Source organism: Amphibalanus amphitrite, unplaced genomic scaffold (genome assembly GCF_019059575.1).
Source record: "Amphibalanus amphitrite isolate SeventyFive unplaced genomic scaffold, NRLGWU_Aamphi_draft 000147F_arrow, whole genome shotgun sequence".
NCBI lineage: Eukaryota > Metazoa > Arthropoda > Thecostraca > Balanomorpha > Balanidae > Amphibalanus > Amphibalanus amphitrite.
Window position 1 is genome coordinate 754019 of NW_024881642.1, and position 22992 is coordinate 777010.

Here is a 22992-nt window from a genome sequence, read left to right on the forward strand (position 1 = left end):
CATGTAATTATAATCGGATAACCGGAATAGCCTATTATACCGATAACTGATGAACTGAATCTTCAGTAAACACAAAAATATAACGAATAAGCATTCAGTTTCTCATTTAATAAAATATGCACTGATAACCTGTAGCTTCAAGTTTGAGGACGCAGAAATATCATATTGACTTCTGCTATCGACGGCTGTCCATTTCGGAAGACACAGGTCGGTTTTCACTTTGTATTTCTTAGAAAGTGAAAATACACACACACCATGATGAGGGCTTAGATTTTCACGTTTGCCATCGACGCGACGTCTTCGGTCACTGCCGATGAATACTGATTAAGGCTATAGAAAAATATGCATCTACATTACCGAAATGAAAAGCGCCTATATAAATGAATCTATGCAACACGTAGATGAACTCACATCAACGCACCATTCCAACGCACCGTTCCAACGCACCATACGAATACATCATTCCAGCGCAGCATTCGAATACAACATTCCAACGCACCATTCCAACGCACCATGTCAGCGCAGCTGACCAGCGCCGCAGCACGCGGCTCAACTCTGCACTCTCACAGCGCCGCAGCAACGCACAAACTCATAAACTCACACTCAACAACAAAACATGGGCGCCCGGTCGGCCACCCCGCCTCCGACTCCGACTCCGACTCCGACTCCGACTCCGTGTGGGACTGCGGAGCGCGGCGCGGCGGTCTCTCAGAGTGAGTCAGTGGGCACGTAGCGCACGGTCGGGTAGTAGCCCTTGGCCCAGTCTGCCAGGTAGGTGACGATCTGAGTGCGGCCGTCGGGCATGTCCCAGCGGTACTCTCCCGTGATGATCATGCCGTCGCTGGTCTCCTTCTGGCTGAAGGCGTTGTCGGTCTCGTCGTCAGCGATGTCGTAGCCGAACTCGTAAGGCCGCGACATGTGCATCTGGGGAGAGGGAGGGGTGTCAGCGGTTAGTTGAGACAAAATTGAGCCGTTCGTAGCCGAACTCGTAAGGCCGGGACGACATGTGCATCTGGGTATAATAGTGGTTTGTCAGCGGTCAGTCCGGGCAAAATAAACCGCCAGTTTGTGCAAAAAGAAAGCTAAGATTACTGCTGGATGGAATTGATTATATTGAGCACAAGAATTATGAAAAATACTGGACGGACATAATATCCGGTAATAATGGGAAGCATATAAAAGTATGCAAGGATCAATAAAATAGCATCACCAAAACTCGTGCAATCTGAAAGCGTTGGGCCAAAAACGCCCTAAAGTTAACCCGCGCGGGGCTGGGGGGGGGGTAAATTTTACCCCCCCCCCCTCGCGAATTTTTGCAATATCTCAAAAACGGCGGCGCGCAGCGCCGCCAAACTTTCAGTACCTTTTCTTACATCAATTTGACACGTTCCCTGAAAATTTGAGCGAAATCCGTCGGAATTTTTTTGAGAAATTGATGTTTTAGTGACGTCATGTTCGCCATTTTCGCCTCAAAAACGGCAAAAGTTCAAACGCCGCTCACATCTTCATTTTTAAAGGAATCAAGACGTAACAAAAAGGTTATACGTAATTCTTCTTTGTCTATCAAATGGCTATCTCGGTTTTTGAAAATTTTGGATTTTGGCCCAATTTTTTTCTTCAAAAAACTGACTTTTTTGGGAAAATAATTATAAAATCCAAAATTTTGAATGTATCGAAAAAACCGGAATATATGTCAGAGAAGTGGTCTATGTGCACCTACATACCAATTTTTAGAAGAATCGGTTCAAAAATGTGGGAGTTATTCAAGATTTTATGACGTCACGACACACAAAAATTTTGATAAATGATTTTTTTTGGAAGTTCTAGACCTTGTACGGAAACAAAAATAGCACCATTCGATTTGCCGTGAAAAACTGCATCAGATAGACACCTTTTTAGGCCTTAACAACCAACTTCAAAATTTGACCTCACTTGACCTGACCTTGACCTGACCTCGACCTGAAATTCATCCAGAGGTGGTCCATATCACTTATTGAGTGTGCCTATTGAATTCTATGAGTAAAATGACCCATAAAACATGTGTCGAACATGCCCTTTTCCATATTTTGTTTTTTGGTGACCTGACCTGACCTGACCTGACCTTGACCTTGACAACTGAATGATATTGTATGCAACGAATATTGTCTTGGTAGCCTAAGAACACGTTTTGGGCAATCAGTCTCAGTCGATGACTCCATTCTTCGGCAACTACGGTGCAAGGCCGATACTGTAGAAACTTGCAATTTGTACCCTTGACCTGACCTTGACCTTGACCTCAAACTTTAAATTAAGTACATGTTTTTAGTAGTTCGTGATGAGATCTTTCGATTGGCGTTTGATTTTTCCAAATCGGACCATTAGTTCGGGAGATAACAGGGGGGGTAAAATTTACCCCCCCCCCCAGCCCCGCGCGTTCGGCTGGAGACCCCAGCCCCGCGCGGGTTAACAACCACACCGTTGTCACACTATTTCGCAGCGATCGAGCCTCTGGACAGGCCCCCGTTTCCCGATTTCCCCACTCTTACCATGGCGGCCGCCTTGGGCACGGCCGTGGAGGGACGCCGGGTAGTGGTGACTCGCCGGGTGGTGGTGACTGGTGCCCGGGTGGTGGTGATGACCCGGCGCGGCGTGGTGACGCGCCGCGTCACCGGCCGCCGCGTGGTGGTGGTGGTAGTGGTGGTGGTGGTGGTGGTGGTGGGGAAGGGCACGCGGCCGCCGGGCGGGCCCGAGCCGTCCGGCACCAGGTTGGGCGGCAGGTAGTCCGGCTGCGGCGGCCGCAGCTTGACCTCCGTGTTGTCCGAGCCACCAGGGCTGACGGGGCCGCCCTTATCCGGCGGCGGCGGCAGGTACAGGCCGTTGTCGGGCACAGGGTAGCTGTAGCCCTTGGTCATGGGCGCGCCGGCCGCCGCCGCGCATACCGCCGCCACACACACAACCTGCCGACACGGGAGGGCGGGTCTAGCGGTCAGTGGGGGAGACAGCTGGAAGAACATCTGGGAGACATTCAGGAACGTAAGACATGGGTGGTGGCCGCTGCATTAGGCGTATTCACCCTGCATACCTCATCTCTAGATGAGGTAAGGAGTCAAAATTCGGTTAAATATTTCTGCATGAATGGTTGTCATATATCCATTTTATCCCACAGCACGGTCCGATGGTATTTCTATACGCTAAAGAGCACCATGTATTTCCGTCATATACCACAGCACAATTCGGTAGTATTTCTTTTCGCTAAACGAGACAGTGCACAAGTGAATCCATTGGTATCTTTGTCAGAGCTCTAATTTGTGCAAGAAACGGTCTGTGACCGTCCATTTTCCGCTGTGCTGTGCTCCGGGTGTTGTCCGGACAGCAGCACTGTCCGGCTGTCCCTGCGCCCCAGTTCCCCGTCCTTGTCCTTTCAGAGCCCTCAGGCGCGGTCCGATGGGCGAAAGGCGTTCGGTGCGTGGCGAAACGCGACCACCAGCCGCCGCTGCCGGGACCTTTTCCCGAGACCGTCTCCAGCGGGGCGACACACTGCCGGGGGACGGCGCTCGTTTACCGTTTACCGTTCACCGCTGGCCGCCCGGCGGCGCCCTACCGTTCTGACGGGGCGGACCGGGTTGATGTCGCCCTTCTGACCGGTCCCGTCTTACGTCACAGCCCTCTCGACCGGTCCTGTCAGAGGAGGGACAGGAAGAGCACGGAGACATGGGAGCAGGGAGGAAGAAAGCTGGAAAGCAGCGGTGGAATGGAAGCCCTCATCTTTTAATATGCTGAGGTAGATAATATTTAAGTCCCAGCATGCTTGTTCCTGAAGTTAGTAAAAGTGTATTTGCTTTCTATTGTAGGTATAAAGATGCACTGCAAACCTTACATTTTATAAACAGCAAGCTAAAGAGCATAAAGCTGAAATTTATCCCTCAACACAGAAGGCACTTTAATTTTCGACAAGTTAATCCCGCCGCTACAATCGATCAACTTTGGAGATGAATGCTGCTCATGTTTAAGTCGTGATGCTGTTTTACATTTGTTTACAATTCCATAGTGCAATAGATGAAGCTTGACATTGTGCAGCTCCCACTGTCTGCAATTTCATTTAAGGCCTCTGTCACAATCTAAGTGATTCTATTGCGGCTCATGCATTTGCTCATGGACCAGCCGAGTCGTCCTTGCAATGCTCCTTGCAGGACAACTGACTGGGAAACTGGGTGACCGTCCTTGACTGGCATCTGGCAGGAAGCCAAGGGTCAGGACATTCAGGTGGTGCGAAGCGGCTCGCAGTAAGCATTGCCATTCCAGATTCAAAGGTCAAACTGGTCGTGAATTGCCCATTTATAACTTGAGGTGCCCTTGTGTTGATTAGCATGCATAGAAGGTAACACATGGGTATATACAGGCTGGCAAATTCGGGTTAACCGTCGGCTCAGTGTACAGATTAAGAGAGGCTTGGCCGAGTAATGTTTTTGACCTTTCGTTACCGTTGCTCTAATTCTTCGGACAGTGTTTTACCACCGCCATCAGGCGGTGCTAAATAATGAAGGCCGCCATGGATTATCCCCGGAGGTCAGTGGTTTGTAGGTGAACTTTAGGTCTATCAGCTATAACCGGGAGCGTCCTGATTGGTTCGGACAGTAACAGCGGCCAGATATTCGCGAGGCCGTAAACAGCACGGTTACCGATGGTTTATCGACGGCTGCGATCGGTAGCGCTGCCAAACTCCAGTGATACGAGCTGCGGTGACCCGTGCAGATGAAGATGTGATTCAAATACCGTCCACTGCACCATGGCCCCTAGCCTTGACACTGACCCGCGGGCGACGTTCCTAGAACTGGGAGGGATTTACCTGCTACTGCTGCACCTATAACGAGCCAGTTGAAGCTCCCGCAGTCATCAATCTCGGCCTGCATCCTTTGGTAGATCCGATTAAAAATGAGCTCGAGGGTTGCGTATTAGCGCCTGTATCTGCCACCGGCACGTCAGCTGCTTAAAAGGTCAAAGCAGTTCGGATTTTGGGCTTTTGAAATTTCAGAGGAACAGAGGCATTTCTCCTTAGCTCATGTTGAAAGAGATGACGTGGCCAGCACTACCGTGGGAAGCGTAACGCTAAGAATATAGAACTGGAGGGAAACAGCCAGGGACTGAGTGGAGCAGTTTTTCAGTTGTAGGTATGCTAAGTGGTCAGCGGACTGACCTCCGGAGGCCTCCGGTAACGAGCCGAGATTGTCCGCTCAGTGGGCACTCCGTCCGGTCGCGGTCAGGGTCACTGCGCCACCTGACCTCTGACGAGGCGCAGCCGTGCTCTCCACTGACAATTGCAGCGCACCGGACGAAATTGGTACGCGAAAATGACCCCAACCAGGTCAGTGGGTGTTGTTTAGAGGACACCGGGTGTCCGGTGTTAGGCGGGGCGCTCTCGATCTCACGAGAGCTGAGGCCGGGCGCCCATAGAAACCACCGCGTCCATTCCCGGTCCAATGCGCACCGGCTGGACTAGCGGCGCTTTCTGGGACGTCAGATGAAGGGTATGATGACGATAGCTTGGTGAACATATGTCTTATTCAGTGTCGGCGATGTCTGCCTGTCATCACCCGCCGCGGCGTGTCTCTCCTGACCTTGCAGCTTCTGTTCACCATGGGGAAGCGCCCGGTGTCGGGTGACCCGATCAGAGCTGAACGCTCGTCACCCGCCGACCGCCGACAGCCGCCGTGTAGATATGCCGGGGCGGGCGAGGAAGAGGCTGCCACCGAGAGCTAAACCCTGAGGGAGGACGCGATTCCGTCCGTCACGCTCCGCCGGCCTTCAGAGGCGCTGTGAGGATCCCGGCCCGCCGGCCGCGCGACGGCGACAGAATGAATCAGCACGTCGCGCCGTCGACCTTGTGCGTCCGATCATCGTCTGCAACGGACCTGGGTCGCGCCGACGACCGACGGGACGGTAGCGGAGTGTGGAGTCCAGCGATGCAAGGTACTGCGCCGTTGGGACGCAGAAAGGCTCGCGAGGGAGAGGGAGTGTTGTCGGGCAGAGCCACCACTGTAACACAAGTCACTGCACCAGTGCGGGTCGACCGCCGTGGCCTGTCAACGCCAAACGCCCAAACACTCTCCCTCTCCGCCACACAGACCGGATTAGCTGAGGGACAGGTGCGCGGGCTCCGTGACGCCTCCGTTACGCGCGTCACGTAACGACAGCCGCGGCCGAGCCGAACCGTCACGGGAATGGCTCTGTGCGAGGGTCGGCACGCAGCGGAGCCACGCGCTCTGGGTTATAAAAGCAGCAGCGGACCAGAGCCCCCTAGAGTATTTATTACGGGTGAAACTGCTAGCGAGTCGGAGACTGTCGCCTGGCGCACTGGGGCGGCGCCCACATTATAGGGGGAAATTGGACCTCACTGCCGCCAACCGTGTCAGTGTCGGGGTGGATATTCGTGTCGGTGGTCTGTCCGGACGGTGTCGTGGGTCCGAGGCGCACCGGCCGGCCAGCCAACACCCGATAAACAGGTGCCCGCTGAGGTGTTGTAACCGGTGCGGCCTATCTCGACTGGGCCACCGACACTCGCCATTAACCTAGCCGGCCGCCTTTCATCACGAATTCTCCGTTTTGCAATGGGTCTTTACTGAAAGTGTCGGCTCGTTAAAATTGATCGATGCGGCTGATGGACGCGTCGTTTTGTGCACGTGGCCCTCTCGCGCCTGATTGGCCGCGAACTGTCCGTGCGTCGGCCGCATATATTAATCATCGTTATAGAGACGCGCACGAATCATTCCTCAAATGATATTAAACGTGGTCGTTCAAGTGAGCCGGTCCTCATTGAAGGAAATCAAAATTGATGAGCACATGCTCATGAGGCTGCACTGGCGATATGCGAGTAGGCATGCATAGACCGTACCCAACGAGCGTTCAAGTGAATACCTTATTTTAACAACTTATATGGACATTGGAAGATAGATGTGATTCATACCTATATCATAGCTATTCAAGCCTGTATTTGTTTTAGAATTTGGTTACACTGCGAGCTCAGAATGAAATATAAGCGGATAACCATGAAGTTCCCTAATGTGACGCACATATTTGAAATGAGAGCATTTGTAAAGTTGTTTGGGGTTATGAGTTGTAAACCAAACAAATTTAGATCGCACATTATCTGGCTTATAGGGTGCCAGGCCTACATAAAAGCCTATATTAATGAATAATTGATTTTTCAGTCAAAGAAGATTCTACCACAGGATCAGCGAATCACAGCGGACAATACCAAACTAAGAGAGCAAGAACATTTTGGCCATCGTTCATAGGTCCCAAAATTATCAAACTTGATAATGTTTTACAATCGCTGTTGAGAATGCGTGTTATGAACATATCATAGGTGGATTGTGCCATTATGATTTATGGCCTTTCGAAAAAAAAAGAGAAATTAAGTTTCGGGGGCGACTTGAAGACGGAAACAAAGCATACTCGTGCCCACGTGAGAACAAAAAGGTCATGCAATAGGTATTCAGAACAATTAGACATTTAAAATGAGTCTCTTGAGGTGCATTTTTATTGCAGCCTAAGCTTTTTCCTCTACGATTAGCCACCTTTTTCATGGCCCCGACCGTGGGCCGGCAAAACCCGGCGATTTGGGCGCTACGTTGACCCAGATGACAGAAAATTGTGTGTTTCTCAGTCCGTCCGTCAGCTCGCCATACCAAGCCGGTATGTGGCCAGCCATTGAGACGGTCACACTCGGCGAGTCTGGCCGTCAACAAACTGGACACCGATCGAACACAGCGCCTCTTGCGAGCGTCACTCGTGACGCAAACGGCCGGCCATGAAACATCGATTACGGCCGAGTGGGGCGTGGGTCCCATCGGATTGACTCAGCAGGTCCCGTCGCTGGGGTGAGATTGGGCGAGGCTCCACGCAGGTTTACTGATCTCGGAGGTGTTAATGGGCCGTCCGAGAGCTCATTAGCACCCCAGACGCCACGCGCCACCAGACGGGACCACTTTCAGTTTCAGTTTCCGTCTATCGCTGCCTCGGTCCGCGCCTCCGTCTCCACATGGGTGGGTCAGACAGATCACGTGACGTGACGGGGGCGGTGACGGGACGGTATGGGGGCAAGTGACGGGACGAGGCCTGGACGGGACCAGGGCAGTGATGGGACGGGACCCCGAAGCTCCGAAGGCTGCTATGAGCGCCAGTCCAGTCGGGCTGAAGACGTTTGGCAACGGGCGCCTGAGAACAGCCGGCCGTCGACGCCGTGTGTAACGGGCTATTTCCGTTGTGCAAAACCGCGCGAATGCCGGTGGTGGCAGCGCGCGCTGGGAACGTTACGGCAGAGTGGTCAGCGCGCGCGCGCGAAATGGAGCCACCGGGCACGTGCCGGGCGCGCGCCGTCGCTCGGCCGGTTTCACAATGGGACAGATCGCGGCCCGGAATGTGGCCGGAGTGGCCGTGATTCGGGGGCGGGCCCACGGCGAACGATGCGGTACAGCGCCCACTGCACGGTGTCAGCTGTTAGGGATATGGTCACCGTGCAGTGTAAAATATACAATTACATGTTTGGCCGTGCTTATGGGCTGACTGAATGGATCGAACATTGAGCAGCGAGGCTTTTGTAACCACATTATTTCATAGATTCTTCACTTATAAATCTGAGTCGTTCATACTGCATATTTTGAGGAAAAAATCACCAAATGCTGATTAGATTCAAACGCAACTTGGTAAAACTGGCAAAAGCATCTCTTCTCAAATAAACTAGCAGATTTGTACGAAGTGTATGGCCTGTACCCTGCTGCACGTGCAAAACGGCTATCTATCTTGTAATTAAATGCGGGAACACGGCTCCGGCTGTCAGAAATGTTACCCGCTGTGTGGTTTGTGCATAATTCAGCCCTTGGTGATGGAGACGGTCGATAGATGTAGTGAACAGCACAGAGACATTGCTACTGTGCTTTACTGGCGAACATCCTGGCTTGACGTTATGGAATGTTGGTTACAGTCGCGAGTCGTGGCAATAGATGACAACTCAGACACCGAGTGAAACGGATCGATGACCAAATGAATTATGTGATTTGCAGGAAGAAGCCCATTTGCCATAGAAGTAATTTATCTGTCGGCAGTTGCTATTGCATGAGCTTACGATATTTACCTTTTTTATTTATCATGTCACTTGCATTACGATTTTTAATAGCTCAATTTATAGTAGGAATGAAATTCCCTATTTAGGATTGGCTCTTCGGAAAAAAATTACTCCGAAATTATGAGTAGTCAAAAATATCCAGGTTAATTTTTGATGCTCAGTTTTTTGTGAACCTCAATAGCGCATGTTGACATTTAATGTCTATGTGCGAACAAACTGCCCTAAATACTCCAGCTAAGTTACGCTTGATAAATACAAGCAAATATAATTTGAGAAATCATGAAAATCAGAAAAGTGAACCAGCCATCTGCATCGCTTTCACAAGATATTGGGTGAATGTAATTGCAATTCTAAATTTCACGGACGCATTAAAGACAAAAGAGGCAACAACACAATAATTAGCACCACCACCAGGCACCAGAGGCGAAAAGGACAGCGAAATCCTCCTACATTAATCACAAGCCCATCTGCATAACGGGCCAATTGATATTAGGCTGCCCTTCACTGACACAGCCAGGGACTCAGTCAGAGCAAGTCGTTGTCCTTTTCACCTCCGGGCCGAGCCCCGAGTCCTTAGCTGGAGCCGCGATCTGTCCTGTCGAGCCGGTCACGCACCTGAAGCCAAGCCATCGCCGTTGCCTGAGCCGCCAGTCCCGAGCGTCACACTGCCGCCATCGACGCCCGACCGCCTCTTATAGAGTGGAGGGGCGCGCCGGCAGCACACGAGGCCGGGGGGCGGCGCGTCGGCGCCCTGAGCTAGGGGCGCAGCCGGCTGGCAGGGAGGCGCCGGAACTGACCTGGGAGGGGACTGAGTGACCTGAGGGAACCGACCGCGCTGGGGGCTGGCAGGGAGGCGCCGGAACTGACCTGAGAGGGGACTGAGTGACCTAAGCGGAACTGACCGCGCTAGCGCAGTGCCCACTGGGGAAGCGGCGGAACTGACCTCAGAGGGGGACTGAGACCTCAAAGGGAACTTATGTGGCTGGGTGAAGGAGACTGTCGCGCTGGCCGCCGGGGAGGCGCCGGAACTGACCGTGGAGGAGACTGGTGACCGGAGAGGGGGCTGAGAGACCTCAGAGGGGAACTGATTGACCTGAGAGGAAACTGAGTGACTGGGGAGGGGGCTGACTGACCTCAGAGGACAGAGAGAATTAGCTGACTGGGGAGGCACTGGAACTGATCTCAAAGGGAGCTGAGTGACTATGGAGGGAAACTGATCGTGTTGGGGGCTCAACAGCCGCTGGAGAGAGACTCCGGGGCTGGCGTTGATTCAGAGGGAACAGAGTGACCGGGGAGGGGAGCTGAACGACTGGGGAAGACGCAGGAGAAGCGCCACAACTGACTTGACGGGCGTTGTGGTTCTGTCATTCCTACAGCTTATGCCCTAGAAGTTTGGAACTCAGTTAATTGCATGAGGGCCTCTCTACCAACAAGTTTAATATCTTTGAATTTTGATAGCTTAAATTCTGAGCCTGCACGGTATTGGTAGAGCGCTGGACTTCCGGCAATGCGAGCTCGGGTTCGAATCGCTCCGGTGCAACTTGACATTTTTAGGTCAACTTATAAGTTCATTCGACATATGTCAATAAGAGAAACACGAAGCCGGTAAAGCCAATGTCGTGCAAGTTGTAAGTCAAACGTTCTTGCAATTTTGTCATACTCAAACGTCAAACTTAAAGGTTTTTGCCCTCTGTAGGGTAAACCGTTAACCCTAGGTGAAATCTGAGAGAGATGTATAAAAAGAGCGATTGAATGTGTTGTAGGTCTACTAGTTCCCAAATTATGGATCTATTTGTGAAAATTGTCAAAATCGGTTTTTTTTTTCGTTATATTTTTGCTTCTGGTGACCTTCGGTGGCATCAGCGATGACCTGATTGAAAATGATCTGTATAATTCTATAGAATCTTTTAACGAGTTATCTTTTGCTTGTCCGCGTCTTTCTGGGTTTCTTGGTGTTCGAGATAACCGGATATGGCCAAATACCCCACCCCCTCCCTAACCATGGCAAATTTGGCTGAGAGGCCCACGGCAGGTGGAAGGATAAATTGTGAATACAAGAAATTAAAGGTAGTGTGCCACCTTTGAAAGATTTCCCATTTTATTTTTCCTAGGATAAGAAGCTTCTGTTTTTACATAATATCGCCAAAAAAAATCAAAAATGGGCCGGGAATAGTGCCTTTTTCGCCTAAAAGTTTATCGGTTTTTCGATATGTATAACAACTGTAGTGGGCTGACCTGCAAACAGGCGTCGGCAACAATCGCGAATGCGGCGCACATGTGACAATAAGCAAAGGTCATTATAGAGTTACGACGTACGGGAATGAGTTATCACCTGTCTAATCGTAGACAACACAATGTCGAGCCTTAAACTGTAAGTCTGTATTGGTATTGTTTCTTTTATTTGGCTGTCGAACATTATTTATGGTTTGAAATATGATTTTATGTAAAATAATTGATATGAAAAAGCCGTCTCTTAAGTTATGACCCCATTTCACCACACGCAAGTGGCAGAAATGACAATGATCAGCTGACGCATTTTTCTGGATGAGACTAAATGCTTACTTCGAAATCTAAGCTGCGTTGCGGCATTGGCGGTTATGTGCGGCGTGTATGCCGCATGATTAGTAAGCGGCGACCACTAAATTAAAAATTCAATAGCTTCGACCTGTTTTCAATGGATAACACTGCATACCAAAAATGTCCATCGCTCTCGTCATAGGATATTTAGATTTAAATAACTAACTTATCTACATCATTGTTTTGAACCAAATTAATACTCAGCCGCGAACGTAGGGGAGAGTGGGGAAAGATGCCCAGGGTTTTACTATGCCATATATTATTCGAAAATGACGATCGGAAAGCAAAAACCTGGAGTTTCAACGGAAGCCGATATCATTTTTCTCCAAAAATATCACGCTGTCGTGCCTGAAATATGATAACTTTTTTTGCTATTAAGCATTTTCCTGAAGAAGTCAAAGGGGGCATCTTACCCCACAGGGTGGGAAAGACGCCCCCTGGAGTTGGGGAAGATGCCCCCTGCACCATAAGTGACATAAATGGGCACGTGAATCGCCTGAGCGAATCAGTAGTCCCTTCGAGCCTGCAGTAGACACCAAACGTCATCGTAAGGGCCCTCAAAAGTAGTCGTAAGGGGCTTCAAAGGTCATCGTTAGGGCCATCATAGTCCAGAGCGGCCAAACAAGCCTCCGTGGTGGCGTTCGGAGACCACTGTGGGGCCCTTATAGGTCTTCATGATGCTTGAGGGCCCTCGAGCCCATCGTGGGGACCTCAGATGCCAGCGCGGCCCGTGGAGCCAACGTGGGAGCCCTCAAAGGATGTCGTGAGGGGCCCTGGAGCCAATAATGGGGCCCACAGAGGCCGTCTTGAGGGCTCTCAGAGTCAGATGCCGCCCAAAAAATCGTTGTGTGGGCCGAGAGACCGGCATGGGGAGCACCCGACCGTACTGGACTCTCAATAGTCCCAGATCGGCTTTATCTCTCATCACAAGTATGTAATAAATGATTTGACGGGCTGCTTGAAGGACAGCCTAGTGATTTAGGGGGGGCGTCTTTCCCCATCAGGACAGGGGGCATCTTACCCCTAGGTACCGAAGTAACATTAAATCAGTACCATTTGTTAGCCATAAAACTACACCCTGAAACAAACTGTTTGGGACACAGTACACGCATGTTAATGTATCACGACTATAGCAAGGGACGCAAAAATTATCTACCTTCTTTGATATTTACTATGTTTTGACACCAAAATATTTTTTAAAAGCAGCAAATAAAAAACATGCAATCACCAGCCAGCCGTTGCCAAACTGAGCTTCGCAAATTTTTGTGCAGTTAACAAGGCAGGCTTCCGCTTTACGCTAAGAACATTAATTTCCAGGTTCGATTATTTGTTTCGCCGCTAGAGGGGGTGGGGCGTCTTTCCCACCCTGGGCATCTTACCCCACTCTCCCCTATAAGGTATAACCCCTTGCCGTTTCGCTCCTGATCAAGCTAGAGCTTCGCGGAAAAAACGAGCGTGTTGCCCGTGACGAGAGAAAGCCGATGATACCCAATTTTAACCCTCGCCCGCACATGCCATTTTCCCATCCTAGAACGCACATGGGGGGGGGGTTGCCACCCCCCCCCGCGCCATTTCGTTCCTGTTGGAGATAGAGCTTAGCAGTAAAGACCAAAAAGATTCTTTGGGAAGAGACGAATCCAATGATACCCAGTTTTACCTTCTCAGGTCAGTCATTGACCTTCCAGGTCAGGTCAAACTAAAAAATGTTGCTGTTTTGGGTCACCGTTGGATATCAAGTGCGCTGATTATCAAATACCGATGACGATGCTGTTTTCTGGTGCCAAGCCAGCTAGAACCTCTTTGTCACACTATCCGACCAGAATTTTGCTGCTGAGGTCATTTCAGGTCAAGTTAGGTCAAGGTCAATTATATGTGTTTGTATGTCTGTGTGTGTCTGTGTGTATACTAATGTGTGCACCGATTGTTTTTGGGTCCATATCACATGAAATCATGATCTGAGAAGCTTTAACCAAAAATGCAGTAAAAAAAAACTTCACAAAAAGTAAATTCAGCTTGCCTAAAACGCAATTATCTTAGATGACCTAGGTTGACCTTGACCCTGACCTTGACCCCTGTACATCGTCGAACAACATGTTCCATGATAGGTGGGAGGTAAGACTGGCAAAAAAGGCCGAAATCAGGGTGTCAAAAGCTCACAAGGCCCATGGCAAACGCAAGATGTTGATAATTGGCCATTTGGGTCATGACATGACCTGAAAAACAAGGTCATATATCTCCGAAACCAAATATCACAGAAACTTGAAATTTTCAGTGGACATCAAGAAAGGATAGACGAGCAGCTATACGAAAAATCAGCCTTCTAGCTGTAAAAATGTTGAGTGCAGAGCAGAAAGACTGCCTGGGGGGGTGGCAACCACCCCCCCCCCCCATGTGCGGGCGAGGGTTAAGGTCCTAGGTTATCGGTTGACCTTCCAGGTCAGGTCAATGACCCAAAAGGCGGGAAAATTGGGACCTGTTAGAACGTCGTAGTGTGGCTGCTATGGGGTTTTTCGGGGTGCTGATCACGAATATCATGCTAGTTTTGATCACAGATGATGTCTTCATTCATTTAGGCCAGGTCGGGTTAGGTCAGGTCAGGTCAACCAGTAGAGGTCCTGCCAGGTATTTGTAGTAGGTGTCAACCGCCTCTGACAGCCTCGTAACATGTTACGAAGGCACCAAAACTACTTTGTAAACGTTCATGTGGTTGCTTAATTCGAATTCAGCTCGAAAAAAAACTGACCTAGAAACATGTCAAACTCGAAAAAGTGAACCGAGGTCACCAAAGGTCAATGACCTGACCTGACCTTCAGGTGACCTTGACACCCACCCTAATGCATGGGGGCAACATCATATCACATGTTTGAACGCTTGAAACCACGAAAAGACTGCAAACGCGCTGCTAATGCGAGCCGACATACGCTGAATCGCGGTTCCGGCCAAACATGGTCTCGAAAAGTAGGTCACAGGTCAAAGGTCATTTGGGTCAGGGTCATGAAATTTTCAGGATGGGTGTTAAATTGATCAATGCGAGGGTACTGAAAGTTTCGTCGCGATCAGCAGCTTTTTAAGCGAGTTATTCGCGAAAAACCTTAGGGGGGTTGCATCAACCCCCCCTTGTGCGGGCGAGGTCATGTTTTGATAGCAAGACTGAAACAGACTTTTTTGGGTAGCCAGGAAATCGCATGCCAGAGCCTATTCAAATTCTTTTATCGGCCTTTATATGCACCAGTCGCATACAGGTACGGGATTTAGCATACGATTTCCAGACAATCGAACGACTGTTTGGAGACAACAAAGGAAGGAATGAGTGAGTTAAGTTGAAAGTATTAATTTGGTTCAAAATGATGATGTAGATAACCTAGTTATTTAAAGCTGAATATCTTATGACGAGAGCGGTTGGCATTTTTGGTATGCAGTGTTATTCATTGAGAACCGGTCGGAGCGTTTGAGTCTTTAATTTAGTGGTCGCCGCTTACTAATCATGTGGCATACACGCCGCACATAACCGCCAATGCCGCAACGTAGCTTAGATTTCGAAGTAAGCATTTAGTCCCACCCCATTTTTCTTGGCCGAAGTCAGAGCAAGCGGCCCGACGCACCACCACCGCACCACAAAGTATGAGCAGAAGCCGCGCCCAAAGCCAGGGCCCCGGTAACGTGAGGTAGCCGAGTCGGGGCAGCGTGCGCTGACCCAAGCCGGGGCCGCAGCTTTGGGCGCGGTCTACCGCATCCCCGCGGGCAGCCCCGGGCTATCACATGACACCGGGAGGACGCGCGGCCCCGGCTTGGGTCAGTGCACGCTGCCCCGACTCGGCTACCTCACGTTACCGGGGCCCTGGCTTTGGGCGCGGTCTACCGCACCACCTAACCCGGCACCGCCTGGGCTATTTCCGTACCCACATCAGCCTGGGGGGGGGGGGTCGGATCCGACCCCCCCTGTTATCTCGAGAACCAATGGTCGTATCGAGCCCCGCGAGGCGGCGTTCGAAAGGTCTCTACGAGACCTTCCCAAAGCACTCTTAAGATTTTAAGATTGAGGTCAACTTTCGGGTCAAGGTCAGGTCAAAGGTCAAATTCAGGGGTTTTGCATGATTAGGCTTACGGACAGCGGAATCGATAGCTGCTGCTCGAAACTCACCACAAATGACCTCAAAGACCTAGTGAAGGTACCATGTGCGTATAGGGGTCATACTAAGTACGGGTCAAGGTCAGGTCAGGTCACGAAAGGTCACGGTTTTCACTTTCTGCTACATGGGCGTGCGACACATGTTTTATGGCTTATTTTTCACGCCAAATCCGATGGTAATGGTTATATGTGACCCCAAGTCACTGTGCTGGCGATAAGTGTGCATTGAAAGCATAAAAAATCGTTTATACTAAACGAGGGCTGAGAAAAAAGGTCAATTTTTCAACTTTTTATTTTTGACATAAAAATGCACTTTTCTAGACGAGCTTTGTCCCAGGAATCTGGTGGTGCCATTTGTTTTCACATGCGATGTTCAGAAGTGCCTCTAATTCGCGAAAATGTTTATGACGTCACCATGCCCTATGCATGTTGGAGCTATTTTTTACAATTTGGGGGTCAAAAATCAAGATAGAAAGTTGAAATTTGGGACATCTAATGTTCTAATAGAGCTCTATAACATATATTTCGGTTTTTTGGAAATTCTCAAAATTTTGGATTTTATTAGCTGTTTTCCAAAAAATATAGTTTTTTGAATTTTTAGGGGTGAAAAACGCATTTTATGGAAAATCCGAGATAGCCATTTTAAAGAACTCGTTCAGCTGCGTCTTTTCATGTCCTTAATTTGCAATTTGCTTAAAACCTCGATTTTTGGCGATTTTTTTTAAACATTTACCATTTTTTGACTGAAAACGCCATGTAGTTACATCACTAAAATCGATATATCTCAGAAATTTTTGAAAAATGTTTCTTAAAAATTGCACAGGAGACGTCAAATTGATGGTGGAGAAGGTATGCGAAGTTTCAAGTTAATAGCGCAAGCGGTTCATGAGTTATTCAAGAAAAACGGAGGGGGGGGGTCGGATCCGACCCCCCAGGCGGTCGCGGGCTAACAGGCGTGTTCGAAACCGCAGGAGATGATGATGAACGGGCTTATCGAAACTTGATTGGATGAGCATATCGGTAATAGCGATTTCAGCGTGTGCATTTATTGTTCATAGTGGTGTGAAATGTGGTTGGGGTACGACCGACAACCCGTCGGGGCGAATTTCGCACTGGGGTACTCAAAATTTGAAGAATTTAAGACGTTTCCATGAGTTTTGAAGGTATGGATAAGTTCTAAAAATCCGGTTCTCCTTATCTGGGCCATTAACTCCATACGGTCCAGGAAAGCTGGCACACTACCTTTAAATATCACTGGCATTTTATGTGGGTTCTCCCCTAGCTGGTTGAATTTTCATATGTGTACTGTGCAGTGTGCAAACTGCAATCTGTATGCATAGGAAATCAGCATAAGCTGGTCACCTGCGGCGGTTTCGGTGAATTAGGGAGCGTCTGTTCAGTGACATCTGACAACAACTGTTTGACCTGGCCAGGTCGAACTAATGGCTGTGTCGTCAGCTAGCTACGGGTCGCTGCACTAAGGACTCTCCTGCGAGCAGTAAACTTGAAATGACCACTGGCAACTATGCACATATCTATGATGCTATAGGTATGTATATTCTGTAGATAAATGTGTTCATTGGGAAGGCCTGGGTGTCTACCAATGGTGGGGCCTACCCATCAGGTAGTTGAGATTGGGGAAGAGAATCAACGGCACGGAGATTCACTAATTCATTCATTACGTTTCCATGACACATCTAAATTGTTTGGATGAAATTTCAAGCGCGTTTTTCTCGGATACTATTCATTTTATGCAAAAAAATGAGCGTATATATGGCGTTAGCTTTTAATTAATCTTATCCCTCGCATGTGTGCGGCGTTTGCCAGCTTCTAATGTGTAGGGGGGGGGGGGGGTCGGTTGGACCCCCCCTTGCCGTTTGGCCCCCGATCGAGCTAGAGCTTCGCGGAAAAAACGAGCGTGTTGCCCGTGACGAGAGGAAGCCGATGATACCCAATTTTAAGGTCCTAGGTCATTGGTTGACCTTCCAGGTCAGGTCAATGACCCAAAGTCGGGAAAATCGGGACCTGTTAGAAAGTCGTAAAGTGTGGCTGCTAAGGGGTTTTTCGGGGTGCTGATCACGAATATCGTGTTAGTTTTGATCACAGATGATGTCTTTAAGCATTTAGACCAGGTCGGGTCAGGTCAGGTCAGGTCAACCAGTAGGCGTCGTGACGGGTATTCGTAGTACGTGTCAACCGCCTCTGACAGCTTCGTAACATGTTACGAAGGCACCAAAACTACTTCGTAAATGTTCAAATGGTTGCTAAATTCGAATTCAGCTCCAAAAACTAGCCTAGAAACATGTACAGCTCGAAAAAGTGAACCGAGGTCACCCGAGGTCACCAAAGGTCAATGACCTGACCTGACCTTCAGGTGACCTTGACACCCACCCTAATGCATGGAAGCAACATCAAATCACATGTTTGAACGTTTGAAACCACGAAAAGCTTGCAAACGCGCGGCTAATGCGAGCCGACATACGCCGAATCGCGATTCCGGCCAAACATGGTCTCGGAAAAGAGGTCACAGGTCAAAGGTCATTTGGGTCAGGGTCATGAAATTTTCAGGGTAGGTGTCAAATTGATCAATGTGAGGGTACTGAAAGTTTCGTTGCGATCGGCCGCTTTTTACGCGAGTTATTCGCGAAAAACCATGGGGGGGGGTCCATCCGACCCCCCCCCCTACACATGCGAGGGTTATACTTACAATTTTAGATGATGCAGAAATGTTATAATGGAGTAAATCCATTTCGCAAAATCATATTAACTTGTGCCATGGGAACGTAGCTGTCGATGTCATGACTCATGATATTGTGTCGTGATGACTTATTTCAGGTACATGCATTCTAAGTTATTCATAGTCTCTCGAATGCGATGACCTTTCAAAATGAGCTATCCTCTATTTCAATTTCAATTTTTACACACCAATTGTGATTATACTTAGCATGCTGACAGCCAAACAGAAATACGAAGGAAGCAAAACATTGTCAAGAAAAAATAAGAAAAGATGTTATCTTCATCTGCATTTGAGTGTGGGTCCATTTTATACATGTTCTAATCGTCCATACATCCTTTCAGCAGTTTGAACGTAGGTAGACAGGTAGGCTCCTCATCTCGAAAGATAATCTGCAGGTTTGTTTTTGATAAACCATTCCTCAGGACTGATGTCCATCAGTGATGATCGACGGGACCTGCCGGGTCAGGAGTGGGGATCAGTGAACTGGCCGAGTAAACTACGCTTTTGTTGTATTACTATGTCTATCGTTGAACCTCGGATCAGATGCGTCATGTTACAGCGTCTAGTGTCTGACCTTGGTTTCGGGATGGCACAGCAGTCCAAACCTGCGGCGGCTGGCCCTTCTTTCAGCATTCTGCTGGAAAAAAGGTGATGTGATGAGTTTGCCAAAATAAACGTATTCTGGGTGAATTCACGCTAGCGACTACCTTACAGAAGCAAACAAAGAGCGGCTTTGACCATGTTCCACCCAGCACCAAATTCCAAACAGGCATCTTTCTGTATTTCAGCCTTGGTGCGGGCGCTTCCCGAATATATTCGCCATTCCTCACAGTGGACTGGCGTTGAGATGAATGCGCCGCGGCCACGCGCGCGGACTGCCGGGTCCATAGAGCGGTGACGTCACTCGCGACGTGACGTCAGCAGTTTGGTGCTGCGGAATTTCCGCGCCGGTGGGTGTATTGTGACCTTCTCCTTCCGCCAGTCCGCCTGCGGTTGCCTGGGTCGACCTGGCGGCAAGTGACCCGGAGGACTGCTCCGAATCCGACGGATAGTGTCTTTCGGGGCGACGAGGAGAGACGCCACTCAGTCTGACACTCGGATGGGTGCAACGGATCCGACGCCCCTGTGCGCGCACCTATAGATGACCGGTACTCGGGTGTGCTGTTGATGGGTGCCCGCGCGTGGGTGTCTAACTGGCCGGCTCTATTGCCAAGCTTACACCCCTACCTGACACAGAGATCTGTTTACTCAGCACCAAGAGCCTGAATGCTGAGAGCGCCGACTCCAGTGAAGGTTGATGAGTCGAGATAAAAACCCTTGGTTATGCTGCTTTGAAGGAAGATGATTCGCAAATAATGGCCAATTTCCGAACTTTGATGTCAGATCTGTCAAGAGTTTTTCGAGAATAACGTGTTTCAAACACAGAAAAAGACGCTTCATTGTGAGATAAGTGCCAGAAAGACAGGTCCCACAATGGCAAATTTAGATGATAGACGGCTTAATTGCTTCCTGCCTCATGGCAAGAGTCCTAGAAGTGGGTGTGTTACGTTAAAATACCGACTCGTAGATAAACAATTTTTTGTTTGGTGGGCTTGTAGGTATCATCGCAGCAGTACGCTCCACGCTCAGATCTCACAAAACGCGAATTAACATCGAAAAATCTGCAAAAAGTTATTTCTACTAACTGCTTCCTTCACATCCAACGAAGCTTTGTCATATTTTTCATAATGAAAAAGAAAATATTTGAATATAATCATTTGCAGCAAATTGTAGTCTCAAGGACAGTTGATTATTACCCATAAAAACGCAGCTATTTTCGCCTCTTCTGCCAGCTAATGCTCGATTCAGAGGCGCGTCTACCCACATGAATAGTCCCGTGTGTCATGAGCAATGTCATCGCCTACCTTTCAGCTCAGGCTCTGCCGAGGCGCCGGGAAAATCTGTGAATAATTATATGTTTAGGGGCAGCTGCTTTGGTGATAAATAGACTAGGCCGCGTGGCACGCTCACGTTCATCGCACTCCCTGCTCAGTCATCACCAACAGCGCGCATCTCCTCAAGGACGAGCACCATGCCGCGAGTGACGTAATGACATGGTGTCGACTCGAGCCAGGCATGGTGCCCACTCGAGTCAGGTATGGTGCCGACTCAAGTCAGGTACCTATGGTGCCAACTCGAGTCGGGTATGGTGCCGACTCGATTCATGTATATTGCCGACTCAATTCATGTTCGGTGCTGACTCGATTTAAAAAAAAAAATATTGCCGTCTCGAGTCATGCATGGTGCCGACTCGAGTCGGCCAAGGTACCGACTCGAGTCGATGTGCTGTTGATTCGCGTCAGGTATGGTGTCAGTCTAGTCAGGTGTGGTGCCGACTCGAGTCACGCATGGTGCCGATCCAGTCAGGTATGTTGCCGACTTGAGTCAGGCATGGTGCTGACTCGAGTCACGATATAGTGCCAACTCAAATTGCACATGATGCTGAATCTTATCTGGCCGAGTTTTTGTAGAGTCAGATTTGACTTTATGATCCGACCCGGTGTTGTCGCCAGGCGCCCTCCCGACTGGCAGCTCCCGGGAAGGACAGACTGTGGCGTCGTGGCTTGGGTCGCACCAGGGTGCAGCCGTCTCTGCCTGACACCCTGTCCGAAGCCAGGGTGACCAGGGCACCGCGCTGAGGAGGTGATCACAGTGTCATTGACCCACAGTCGTGCACCATGCTGTCCTGATGAGGATCCTGTCAACACGGTATGAAGCACTCTGTTAAAAGTCAACTGACCTCAGCCTACCAGGTATGGTTATATAAGTCAGCTGTTCTTATTGTGCTAAATATTCATTGGCTGGCACCACATGCATCTATGAGCTGGTGCGCACTTGAACTTCCCATAAAGATGCTTGATGCATGTTAGGCAAATGTACTCGTATGCTAGGGGCCCTTGCCCTTGCCTTTGCCCTTGGATTCAGTCTTGTTCCTCTGGATAAACAATAGCACATAAGCTAAAAATACTACGACGCCAATCACTCCCCTGTTGATCTGAAGTGTCACCCGAAATCCACCCAAGTATCTCTGAGGCTCAGCTCAATCGTGACACACCTTTCTACCCTATCATCATAAGTCGCAGTCTACACATCTCAAACCAACGTCATATAACATATATGGTGAGGATCTGAACCCTGTCATCGTGACGCACGGGGGCTGCTCCCGGCGGTAAAATGAAGCCAGCGCCCATTGGTCCGGGCAAGGTCAAATGATGCCATTTGATGGTCAGAAGTAGAACTCAACCTTCCACCGATGAATCTCTGCTGGTATCTCAAGATTCTGTCAACTTGAACCCATTACGAAGATATTTTGCAAAGGGACGGGCACAAAGACTGCTTACCCAGAAAACAATATTTCATGAAAACAATTAACAAAGTTTTAGAAGAAGCGGAAAGCTTCGCTAAATGTTCAAAGACCACATCAGCCATCAGTCTTTTCTTCTTTTTTTTCCTCCTGACATCGCTGTTCATTCACGGGAAGTGAGCTCTGCACCAATACATCACTGCCGCTTTACCGTGATATCTGCAGCACGTCTGCGTGTTGAACATGCTCCAAACGTCAAGAATCGTATGTCCGTCAAGACAGCCCATATTCAGCCATGTTGATCAAGACAGCCCATATTCAGCCCAGATTCAGCCCGGATTCAGCCCAGATTCGGGACACCTCTGATCAAGCTGAAACTCGCACACAATGTAGGCCATGACATGCCCAATCCACAGTCCAAGTCATTCGGTGGCACTCCCAGCCGTTTGACCTACAGAGGTCAGCAAAGGTTACGTGGCCCAAATTTGCACAGCAGATTGTGGCCCACCCAGTAGAGCTAGAGCGCTAAAAATGGCACCAATCGACTCGCCAGCATCTAATCTTACTTTCCCAACACTCATTTGACCTCTCAAGGTCATGCGATGACCTAAGGTCATTTGTGGGCTATGTCGAAAATACACTTGCACAGCAGTTTTCGAGTAGATGGATTGACCGAATTCCAAATCAAAGCACATCATCGGGTAGCCCATAGGCCGTAGTAACTTTCCTTAAAAACCGCTTTTCGATATGTGACCCCGTTTGACCTCGGCAGGTCAAAATGTGCAAATAAACGACACTCAATACGTCGCAGCCCGGATTCAGCCCAGATTCGGGACACCTCCGATCAAGCTGAAACTCGCATACAATGTAGGCCATGACATGCCCAATCCACAGTTAAAGTCATTCGGTGGCACTCCCAGCCGTTTGACCTACAGAGGTCAGCAAAGGTCACGTGGCCCAAATTTGCACAGCAGATTGTGGCCCACCCAGTAGAGCTAGAGCGCTAAAAATGGCACCAAGCGACTCGCCAGCATCTAATCTTACTTTCCCAACACTCATTTGACCTCTCAAGGCCATGCGATGACCTAAGGTCATTTGTGGGCTTT

General features: G+C 49.3%; 1 protein-coding gene across 1 annotated transcript; it reads right to left on the minus strand.

Moving 5' to 3' along the window:
* Positions 1-208: 208 nt before the first annotated feature.
* Positions 209-9837, minus strand: LOC122382812 (serine proteinase stubble-like). Its single transcript, XM_043368620.1, has 3 exons — positions 9716-9837; positions 2526-2936; positions 209-924 (listed from the first exon to the last, which is right to left on the minus strand). Exons 1-3 carry the CDS (start codon positions 9728-9730, stop codon positions 709-711), a joined length of 642 nt encoding a protein of 213 aa, XP_043224555.1. The 5' UTR covers positions 9731-9837; the 3' UTR covers positions 209-708.
* Positions 9838-22992: the final 13155 nt, after the last annotated feature.

Coding starts and splice junctions, on each gene's coding strand:
- LOC122382812 (XM_043368620.1), bottom strand. Junction 925..2,525: donor TGCCCAAGGCGGCCGCCATG/GTAAGAGTGGGG, acceptor CCCTCTCCCCAG/ATGCACATGTCGCGGCCTTA.